General features: G+C 35.7%; 1 protein-coding gene across 1 annotated transcript in view; it reads left to right on the forward strand.

Moving 5' to 3' along the window:
• CDC42BPA (CDC42 binding protein kinase alpha (DMPK-like)) overlaps positions 1 to 12,068 on the forward strand; it is a 267,348-nt gene that overhangs the window by 221,573 nt on the left and 33,707 nt on the right. The window contains exons 26-31 of the mRNA XM_011975980.1: positions 610 to 691; positions 2,523 to 2,739; positions 3,558 to 3,620; positions 4,784 to 5,377; positions 7,894 to 7,991; positions 10,752 to 10,836. Coding sequence (XP_011831370.1) covers positions 610 to 691; positions 2,523 to 2,739; positions 3,558 to 3,620; positions 4,784 to 5,377; positions 7,894 to 7,991; positions 10,752 to 10,836 — 1,139 coding nt within the window. The remainder of the gene's footprint in view (positions 1 to 609; positions 692 to 2,522; positions 2,740 to 3,557; positions 3,621 to 4,783; positions 5,378 to 7,893; positions 7,992 to 10,751; positions 10,837 to 12,068) is intronic.

A 12,068-nucleotide genomic window follows, 5' to 3' on the forward strand; every position in this document is an offset into this window, starting at 1 on the left:
TGATGGGTGCTGATGAGTTGATGGGTGCAGCACACCAACATGGCACAAGTACACATATGTAACAAACCTGCATGTTATGCATATGTACCCTAGAACTTTAAGTATAATAATAATAAAAAAAGAAAAAAGAGAAAAAAAAAAAAGACTAAGGGAGTCATGGTACCAACAACAAAATTAAGGGAATCAGAAGAAATTACTGTGGAGGAAATATGTTTTAGATGTTGAAGGAACAATGAAATGTAACATGAGCTAGGTTGAGGGCACTTAAGATTTATTATGGGAGGCAGGAGGGTCCATGGAGGCTCCAGAGACCTACCAGGGTTCAAATCCCAGTTCTACATGTATACTTAACTGGCCTTGTAACTGTGGGTAAGCCAGCAATGATTTCTAGCTCTTGTATAATATGCCACTAGGAAGTTATTCTTGGTAAATTATTTGGGGCACTATTAATTACAATGGGGGAAAATTAAATTTTTTAAAAAATTAAATTTGGGTGTTTGGTGCAGTTAAGCTTTGGGTATTGCTTCATATGTGTTATTTGGATACACACCCCAAACCACACACACATAGCCACATATACTAACTTTTAATGCTTTGCTTTGCTTTCAGGGATGAAGAATTTTCTGTGAGTTCAGTGTTGGCTTCTGATGTTATCCATGCAAGTCGAAAAGATATACCCTGTATCTTTAGGGTAAGTGTGTATACTATAATTTGATCACTGAATTATGTGTTTTTAATGAGTGTATTTTGCCTCTCTATATAAATCATAAATTCACTATAAGTAAAACTAAATCTTACATTCTTTTATATATTCCATGTCATCCAGTACTTGAGGGTATAGAAAATTGGTGCTAAATATTTAATTAGTGAAAGACCTGGAGAAAGCATCAATATATGGCTTATAAAATATGCTTCCTGGTAGATAATATTTTTTAGTTCCAATTCAGTTTTCAAATAAATACTACCAGATGGAAAATGAGATAAGTGTGAGGTTTCTCAAGTTTTTTAAAAAAATAAAAATGTCTGTCTTTAAAAATTAAAAATACTTACTGCTTCGTAACAGCCATTCCAAAACTTAGTAGCTTAAACCGACAATGATTTATTATTTTTCACTATTCTGTGGACCAGCTGTACAGTTCTTGTGGTGTCAGCTAGTGTCACTCATGTGACTGCATTCATCTCATTTGGGGCCAGAACATCTAATGACCTTGCTCTTACATCTGGGTGCTGGCTGTTAGCTGCGTGATCTCAGTTCTCCTCTTTGTGAACTCGCTCCATGTGGTCTGTGGTCATCAGGTAGGCTGGCTGAGCTCCCAGTGGCTGGCTTCTAAGAGAGCAAAAGAAACTACCAGACCCTTTGAGGACTAGGCCCAAAACAGGTATAATAACCCTTCTGCATTCTATTGGTCAAAGCAAGTCATGAGGTCAGCCCAGATTTAAGAGGAGGGGAGATAGACTCCACCTCTTGACGAGAAGAATGGAATTCCTTAGGAGGACTTGTTGGTAGCAATCTTTGGCGGCTATTGCCATGATGCAATCTTGAGTTGGTAAATTAAGACAACAGAGATTTAAAAAAAAAAAAAAAAAAAAAAACTACTGCCTAGTAGTTATACCTATCTCCCTATATTTCTCTGTGAACCTTGTATCTAAGGAAGGGCAGGCAAAGATTATACTTAGTCTCTTAGTTCCCAGACTGACAACTATTTATTTTCCTCCCAGCCACCAAGGGAGCCTACAGAGGCCCGCTTACTGATAACTGAGTTTCGTAGTGTGATTTTATTGTCACTGCTACTTAATAAGGAATTCTTTACTTATAATAAGGAATTCATATAGGTAAAATTTAAAACTGCTCTGATAGTGTTGTTTGTATAATGATAAACCTTCATTTAAATACTAATTTAAATTATCAAGTCTTAACGATGATGTGAGTTATTGTTGTGAAGTAACAGCGAATATATTTCTGAGCACTTCTGACTTCTTAAAACAAGTTGCAAGTCAGTATGGTGTGGTGCTTAGGAGCATGGGCACAAGATCCCAGATTTCTAGCTGTGTGTCCTTGGAGAAATGATTTAATTTCTTTGCATCACCATTTGTGTCATATATAATATAAGGATATAATGACAGTACATCCTATCTCATGACGATGTTAACAGAGTTAAATGAGTTAATACTTGTAATGTGCTTAGATCTACTCAGTGCTCAGTATTTACTCAATAAATGTCAGTTATTGTTGTTATATATGAGTGTATTTAATGCCTCTTTAGTGATAGTGTTCTGGCAATTTTATAGAAGGAAAATGAAAATGATACAAACATTTCAAATGATACCTGTCACCTTTGCTTTGTCATGTAATCTAGTGCTAAAGGTAATTATTCTGATTAGGAATAGCTAAACTCCAGTAACGGTATCATTTAATGAATGCTCATTTTATTGGTGAGTGCTAAGCAAACTAACATAATCATGAAACTAGCATAAAGGGTGTCTGTTTTCTAATGTCATGATTATTGATTAAATTGTTCTAGGTCACAGCTTCCCAGCTCTCAGCATCTAATAACAAATGTTCAATCCTGATGCTAGCAGACAGTGAGAATGAGAAGAGTAAGTGGGTGGGAGTGCTGAGTGAATTGCACAAGATTTTGAAGAAAAACAAATTCAGAGACCGCTCAGTCTATGTTCCCAAAGAGGCTTATGACAGCACTCTACCCCTCATTAAAACAACCCAGGCAGCCGCAATCATAGGTATGAATTTATAACATTTATCATATTATTATAATTGTTTACTAATCTACTTGCGAACAGGGATTGGCTTTCATCTAGGAATCCCCAGTGTCCAACATACTATGCATCGTATCACAAATGCTCAGTACATGTTTATTGAATGAATGAGACCTATATCAGATCTTTGTTTTTCAGTAAGCAGAAGTATAAGTACACTTTCAAAGTGCCTTTTTTTCCTGAAAAAACAACAGTGGTAAACATTAGCCTACCAATCTATTTTCTGCTTGTGTGATTTAGAACAAGTTAGTTTCTTAGAGTTTAGTATATAAAATATAGATGATAATTACCTTGCTGAGGTTATTGGGAAGTTTAAATAAGATGGAATACATAACACAGAGTGCCCTGCATAAAAGAAGTCCTCTTAACAAATGGCAGTTTCTGTGTCTGTAGGTTTAAATTTTTGCTGTTTTCCTGTGTATGCATCTAACTCTTTTGTTACTTTCCATGAATACTGAAAAGTTTAATGAGTACGGGTCAAATGCCATTCACAATTTTTACCTCCCAAAACAAGAAGTGTAGAACAACTTAGGTTTTTCATTTTGTTTCGTTTATTAAACATTTACTTATTTTTGTAGGTATTGATATGGATTATTCTTTAATAATTATTCTATTTTAGAAGACATGAGAGATTTACCAGTATAATCTGAAAGAAATAGTGTAAACTGTTATTGTAATTTATTTTATTTCCATTTTTTGCACCAAATGTTCTTAACATCTGGTTTATTAGCATTACATGGTTTTTTCCTAATAAAAATCTTTCATATTCATGTCTTACATAGATCATGAAAGAATTGCTTTGGGAAACGAAGAAGGGTTATTTGTTGTACATGTCACCAAAGATGGTAAGAGAAAACTTTTTTTTTTTTGAGTAATTTTCAATCATGTGTTAAAAAAAATTTTAACTCTAGATTCTAAATTCTACAAAGAGCAGGATTTGCTCTTATTTATCCTGTGACTAAAATTTTCCAGACCTAATTTGATATGTTTATAAATTAAAAGATTATTTTTAAATTTCTGTAGTCCCCCTGAGGTTTAAAACTTCAAATGTGTGTTGTCTTTCTTATATCATTTTATTTAACAGTTCTGTATGAACTCAGATTGCATTTCTTTTTTGTTTTATACGGAGTTTCGCTTTTGCTGCCTAGGCTGGAGTGCAGTGGCGTGATCTTGGCTCACTGCAACCTCCACCTCCCAGGTTCAAGCGATTCTCCTGCCTCAGCCTCCCAGTAGCTAGGATTACAGGCATGCACCACCATGCCCAGCTAAGTTTGTATTTTCAGTGGAAACGAGGTTTCTCCATGTCGGCCAGGTTGGTCTCGAACTCCCAACCTCAGGTGATCCAATCACCCACCTTGGCCTCCCAAACTGCTGGGATTACAGGCATGAGCCACCGCACCCAGCCCAGATTGCATTTCTAAAGATGGAACATGAAAAAAAAATAAACAACTTGATTTTCATATTGTTCTGTTAGTATCAAAAGAGACAACAGCTATTAAAATGTGTTTGTTTGGAGGTTTTTCTTCTAGGGAAAAACTAAATGCTGGGTGAAATAAAGAGAAACCAATATAACTTGGTATTCATAAATATAATATTCTAAGTTTTATCTTTATATCAACTTAGATCATGGGAAAACAGTGCATTCAAGACAATGCATTGTTACCCATATAAAAACTTCTGAAAAGTGAGTTCTCTGTTTTTAAAAACGGGAATCCCATGGTGATGTTCCCTAGAATTTAGTGCCAGTAAAAAAGTTTTCCTTGAGGATTTGACATACTTTTACACAAGAATCCTTTGGGGTTTGCCTTGGCTGCCAGAAATCTTAGGACTCAATACGTACTATAGGTGAGTTAAATTATCTTATGATGGGTTTGATTATCTTTTTTTCCTGTGACTTCTGATCTCTTATTCTTCCGTGTGTGCATCTGTAAGTTGACTTACATCCTTTTGAGTATAATTGGGATATGATGAATCAATAAAATTTTGATTTATTATTCTTTGTGTTTAGAAATTATTCGAGTTGGTGATAATAAGAAGATTCATCAGATTGAACTCATTCCAAATGATCAGCTTGTTGCTGTGATCTCAGGACGAAATCGTCATGTACGACTTTTTCCTCTGTCAGCATTGGATGGGCGAGAGACCGATTTTTACAAGCTGGCAGAAACTAAAGGGTGTCAAACCATAACTTCTGGAAAGGTGCGCCATGGAGCTCTCACATGCCTGTGTGTGGCTATGAAAAGGCAGGTCCTCTGTTATGAACTATTTCAGAGCAAGACTCGTCACAGAAAATTTAAGGAAATTCAAGTCCCATATAATGTCCAGTGGATGGCAATCTTCAGTGAACAACTCTGTGTGGGATTCCAGTCAGGATTTCTAAGATACCCTTTGAATGGAGAAGGAAGTCCATACAGTATGCTCCATTCAAATGACCATACACTATCATTTATTGCACATCAACCAATGGATGCTATCTGCGCAGTTGAGATCTCCAGTAAAGAATATCTGCTGTGTTTTAACAGCATTGGGATATATACTGACTGCCAGGGCCGAAGATCTAGACAACAGGAATTGATGTGGCCAGCAAATCCTTCCTCTTGTTGTAAGATTCTCTTTCTTATGACTGTCTTACATTTATGTCTCTTTCCTTCCTTTTCCCTTCCACTTCATCTCCCAAGTGTTGTCATTGTTAATAACAGTTTTTTCAAAAAGTCATTCTTAATGCTTTTCCTCAGTATTGATTATGTTGTTGATGTAAAAACCATACGTAATTAGGCCAGGGCAAACAGGGCCAGCATTAGCATGCACGTGATTTAAACAAAACATCTTTCTGTGGAATATTTCACTAAGATGGATTTTTTACCCCATGTCGTATTTTGAAATAACCCTAAATTGTTATCTAATGGTCCCCCAAAATATGGTGCTTGTAAGCATCAGTGTCTCACAGAACTTATTCTGGAGAAGTAGTTACCAAGTGAATTATTTAATCAGGTATGTAAAGGTATAATATAGCATCTATAAGAGGTGTTTTTCAGTTTTCCATTTTTATCTAGATGGGTAGATATTTATAATTGCTTATTTTACCCCTTCAAGAAATATGAAGATGTAATAAATTATTGAATACTTTTTTTTTTTTTTTGAGAGAGAGAGATGGAGTCTTCCTCTGTCATACAGGTTAGAGTACAGTGGTATCATCATAACCCACTGCAGCCTCCAACTCCTGGGCTGAAGCAATCCTCCTACTTTAGCCTCCCGAGTAGCTGGGACAACAGGTGCACACCACCACGCCCAGCTTGTTTTTACTTTTTGTTTTTGTAGAGATGATCTCATTAGTTGTTCAGGCTGGTCTCGATTTCTTGTCCTCAAGCAGTCCTCCCAACTTGGCCTCCCAAAGCACTGAGATTATAGGCTTGACTCACCACACCCAGCCTTATTGAATACTTTTAATTATGGAATACTTTGGTTATTGAATATTCCAATTATTATTGAATATGTGCCATTGAATATGAGTTACAGCAATGAGTAAAATAGATAACAGTCTTACCCCCACAGAGCATGGGTGCAGTGGAAAAGATTCGTGATAAAGCAAGTAGTTGCAGTAGAATGTAAGTGCTATGATAGCAGAAGTAGAGAGTTCTATAGAACCACATAGGAGAAGTATTTCATCCATACTGTTTTGTTTTTAATGAAAAATACTTGAGCATGTCAAAATGCTGAAGGGAAAAAAAACCCTAGGGAACTATGTGGAACAGTTGTCTATATGGGAAATAGAGTAAGACCGCCAAGAAGACCAGAGAGGACAAAATTCAGAAGACAGGTGCATGAATTACTTGGGGAAAGGAGGAGTAAAACCTCTTCATTTGTAACAAGATAGGAGGAGGAGTTATGGGTATGGGTCTAGTCAAGGTTAGAGGTTCATTGCAAGAAAGTTTGGCAGGACAATCCATGCTTATTACAGAAAAATCAGAAAGTCTGCATAAACAGGACAAAAGAAAAATACGTCTAGTTCTACCCATCCAGACTTATTTTTTCCCCACCCTCCATCCTGAGATGAAAGGTTTAACTATTTTTTCTTGTTATTGTTGTTGTTTTTGTCTTTCCAACTTTTCAACTGCAGATCTTGGGAATTAACTATTTTTAATATTTCTTCTGAAAAATACAGTCTTAGGTGGGCACAGTGGCTTACACCTGTAATCCTAGCACTTCAGGAGACTGAGGCAGGAGGATTGCTTGGGGCCAGAAGTTCTAAGCCAACCTGGGCAACATAGCGAGAACCTGTGTCTATAAAAAATTTTCTTTAATTAGCCAGGTGTAGTGGTTGCATGCCTGTTGTCCCAGCTACCCAGGAGGCCGAGGTGGGAGGATCACTTGAGCTATGATCATGCCACTTTTCTCCAGCCTAGGCAACACAATGAGACCTTATCTCTAAAAACACAAACCCACACACACTCTCACACTCTCTTTCTTATCAATAGAATAAATGCTGTTTTGTAACTGAGTCAGGTAATAATTATGATTATTCTAATGTAGAGTCAGAGTTGGAATGTCTGACTTTTTTGTATAGCTCTGCCAATAATTCCCTTTGTAACCTTAGTTTAAGTAAACCATTGAATCTTTCTTTGCTTGTGTTGATATTCATTTGTTGATATTCATTCTTTCAACAAGTATATATTGAGCATCTACCCTATTCATGTAACTATGCTACAGTGCTTTATTATACTTTCTTAACAGGGACTAGAACACTTACCTGGAGATTTCTCTACTTTCTAAGTTTGATTCACTGTCAATAACTTAACTACTTTTAGGAATCAAATACTTTAAATATAATGAAATTCCTTTATAGAACTCATGTTGGGCAGGGAAATAGTATACCCCTGGTGCTTACAAAATCCGTCTATATTATAATGGCTATATAATCTGACATTGGTGTGCCAGTTCTTCATTTACGATATAAGTTCTATTTGCTTCAAAAATATTTTGATTTGGCTACTATATGATAGCCACATAGGATTTGGGTGGGATTCCACTCTACAGTTATTTAGTGTAGACCTTTCAAAATATTTGGGGTTTAATAGTTAAAAGTAATCCACAAGCTGCCCCCTCCTTCTCTTCTCCCAGGTTACAATGCACCATATCTCTCGGTGTACAGTGAAAATGCAGTTGATATCTTTGATGTGAACTCCATGGAATGGATTCAGACTCTTCCTCTCAAAAAGGTAATTTAACATTAAAATGTTGGCTAAGCCAACTGAGTATAAGTGAAAACACTAAATTACTACATAGTAATTTTTTTTTTATTAACTCAGCATTTTGTGGCATGTGTAATTGGCAGTTTGGGACTTAGCTAAGAGTGAGAAAATAGAAACAGAAATAAAGTTGGTTAATTTCCTTAGGCCTAGCTAAAACCATACTAATTTTACTATATTTGGTTTATGCAAAGTATGATTGCTATTATTATGAACAACTAGAATATATCCTACAACCTAAAATAAAATGTCAGTGTTATCTTCCACTTTTGGATTAAGGAGCTCTGAGAGACTACACGATTATTATGAATTATAACTGTTATTCACCCAGTGTTTAATCTTGTGAGGACAGATTTAACAGGCTAGAAAAGTGGTTAAACTTAGCACCAAAACTGTTTAAGTGTCTCATAATTGAAAAATAAAGATTTCATATATTCCTAATAAAACGTAATATTTTTCTTAATTTATAATCCTATGTTTCCATAACACAGAGAATTTTTACAAGTATAGAACTGCTAGTTTGCAAAAATGAAGAGCAATAGTTTCATGTAGATAGAGATGTGATATATATATAGCATGTATGATTAGTTGGGGGACAGGGTTTAGAGAATACGTGAAAGTCGCTGAGATGATATTTCAAAATTAGCTCCCATTTAAAATCATAATGGCAGTTTAAAAAGCTCTTGTAAATACTGCCAGATTATCTGAAGCAACTAAAATATACTCTAGTTTGTAAATTTGGACTGGTCATTATTACTTTTCTGTGGGGTTTTTTTGTTGTTTTTTGTTTTGTTTTGTTTTTGTTTTTGTTTTTGAGACAGGGTCTCGCTGTGTCATCCAACCTGGAGTGCAGTGACATGATTTCGGCTCACTGCAGCCTCCGCCTCCTGGGTTCAAGCGATTCTCCCACCTCTGCCTCCCGAGTAGCTGGGACTACAGGTGTACACCACCATGCCCTGCTGATTTTTGTGTTTTTAGTAGAGACAGGGTTTCACCGTGTTGGCCAGGCTAGCCTCGAACCTCTGACCTCAAGTGATCCGCCTGCCTCTGACTCCCAAAGTGCTGGGATTACAGGCAGGAGCCACTGCACCCAGCCCTATTTGATTTTTATCATGTAATTTTTGCAATATATGTGAAAGAATAAATATATGGCCTTTGTGAGGGATAATAATAAACTGATCACTCATGAACCTACCTCCTAACCTGAGAATCAGAACATCACTCATATAACTGCAAACTGCATCATGTGCTTATCATTCCTTTGCTTTTCTTAAAATACAGAATTTTTGCATATTTAAGTATCCATAAATAATGTATCTTTCAGTTTTGCTTGGTTTTGAGTTTTATAAAAATGTTATAATATATAGTCATTTTCTATCTTGCTTTCTTCACTCATCCACCAAGTCTCATTCATTCATGTTGTTACATATACCGTAGTTTATTGCTTTTCAGTACTATAAAATATTCTGTTGCGTGAACTTATCTGTTCCCTGATGGGTAGACATTGAATTATTTACTGGCTTTTTGCAATTGTGATGTTGCTGCATATGTTTTTTGGAATAGTTTTCAGGAGTTTCAGTCATATACCTAGGAGCAGAATCAATGGGACATAGGGAGTTCAGTTATTCAGCTTTATGAGATAGTGTCATATTATTTTCCAAAGTAATTGTACCAACCAGTACTCCCATCAACAGCGTAAAGGAATTCTTATCCACATACTAGTACTTTCCATTGTCAGGATTCATAGGTTTTGTAAATGGTTACAAAGTAGTATTTCGTTGAAGTTTCAATTTGCATGTCCCTAACTAACTGTGTAGTTGAAAGTCTTTTGTATGTTTATTCATCATTCATATTTCCTCTTCCATGAAATGCCTGGTCATGCTTTTTGCTCATTTTGCTATTGGATTGGCCACATTTTTCCTATTTATTGGAATTCTTTATACATTGTGGATACTGGCTAATAATGGATATGTAAATCTTTTTCTTCTTTGTGACCTATTCATTCATTTGTATTTGGCTGAACAGAAGTTACTGATTTTAATGTAGTTAAATGTATCTTTCTTTTCCTGTATGTTTGTCTTTTTTCTCCTGTTTAAGAAACTCTTTCCTACCTTAAAGTCATAATATACATTCTATTTTCCTCCAAACATTTTACCTTTTTTTTTAATCTTTTTTAAATTTATATACCCAACCTCCAAACATTGTAAAGCTCAGCCTATTACATTTCTGTTTTTAATCCAATTGGAATTGATGCTTTTGTGTATGGTGTGAAGTAGAGATTTTATTTTATTGGTTCCATATAACCAGTTTTTCAATCACTATTTATTGACAGTCCCTCCTTTCCCCAGTGATCTACCCTTCCATCTCCATCATATCTATGCATTTAGTTTCTGATAGTAAGAATTCATAAATCAGCCATGTTGATATCTTCTTAGTATAACTGGTCATTAATGGCATTAAAATGTCTAAGGTTTAAATGTACTTCTGCTTATTTGTTCATTTGCCTAGGATAGCCTTCCTTTAAAATGTTATCATTGTAAGTTTGTTTGTTCAAATTAGATAGTATTATACCTTTCCAGTCAGAATTATTGTTGATTTTTCTGAGAGGGCTGTATTTTGAAGTAGATAAGCAAGAAGTCTTAATAAGGTGTACTTTATAAGCAGGACGTACGTTTTATAATTTAGTTTTTAAAGGTTTTGTCAAAATACTAATTTTGTTTTTTATTTTAGGTTCGACCCTTAAACAATGAAGGATCATTAAATCTTTTAGGGCTGGAGACCATTAGATTAATATATTTCAAAAATAAGATGGCAGGTAAGAAAATATATATATTCATAGGGATAGCTTCATTGGAAATATTATTTCTAAGCTACCTGCCCAAGGTCACATTAATAGTAAGTGTCGGAGTCCAGATTTCAACACAGGTATATCTTACTCCAAGTCTATGATGTTGGCCAGTCACATTCTTAATATATTAGAATAAATTACTAAGCAAAAAGTCATTCTGTTCAAGCTCGTGTAAGTATTTGATTCTAATGTACCTTGTTATTTTTCTGTGGAGTACCTGGGTAAGTAGAGAAAGTGTAGCTGATTATATCTTCTGTATTTTCAATATTGTAGAACCTAACCAAAATTTGTAACATTAAAATTATAAACACTCATCTAGAGTTGAGGAATGTGTCTTCAGGAACATATCGCCTGCCAGTGTACAGGGCCTAGCACTTCGGAAGTGGTGATGTCAGCATAGGAAGAAGCAGGAAAGAGAGGAGAGTCACGGGAGTGCCTGGAACCAGGAGAGGGAATGGAGACCCAGAGTGTTACAGACAGGAGGGGAGGATATTTGGTCAGTGACCAAAATATTGAGGTGAGACTGTCACACATGTTATTACATACCACACATAAAATGCCAGGGAGACTGCTCACATAGAATTAAATGTTGTTTGCCTGTCAGGGTGTCCAAACAGTTAAAGTCTCAGTTTTAACAAATATTATTATAGTACCCTCTTCTACATAATAAAGTCATTTTTGTGTCATAGCAGCAAATTTCTGTATAATAGAAGTATTTGTAAATTTCTGATCTGTTATGGCAGGTCTGTTAGCGAGGATGTATTTATGGTACATTATGTATTTAAAATAATTTTTTTTTTTGAGACAGAGTCTCACTCTGTTGCCCAGGCTATAGTGCAGTGGCACAATCTTGGCTCACTGCATCCTCCTCCTCCCGGGTTCAAGTGATCCTCCCACCTCAGCTTCCTGAGTAGCTAGGATTATGGGTGTGCACCACCACACTCAGCTAATCTTTTGTGTTTTTAGTAGAGACAATTTCACCATGTTGGCCAGGCTGGTCTTGAACTCCTGACCTCAAATGATCCACCTGCCTCAGCCTCCCAAAGTACTGGGATTATAAGCCTGAGCCATCACGCCCGGCCAGTATTTAAAATAATTTAAGTGGACAAATATAAGTAAAAATATTGGCTTCAAGAAAACACATTAAAACGTTTAGACCCATTATTTTGGGGTAGTGAATTTTTTTTTTTTTTTTTTTT

The sequence above is a fragment of the Mandrillus leucophaeus genome, unplaced genomic scaffold (genome assembly GCF_000951045.1).
Source record: "Mandrillus leucophaeus isolate KB7577 unplaced genomic scaffold, Mleu.le_1.0 Scaffold1605, whole genome shotgun sequence".
Lineage (NCBI taxonomy): Eukaryota > Metazoa > Chordata > Mammalia > Primates > Cercopithecidae > Mandrillus > Mandrillus leucophaeus.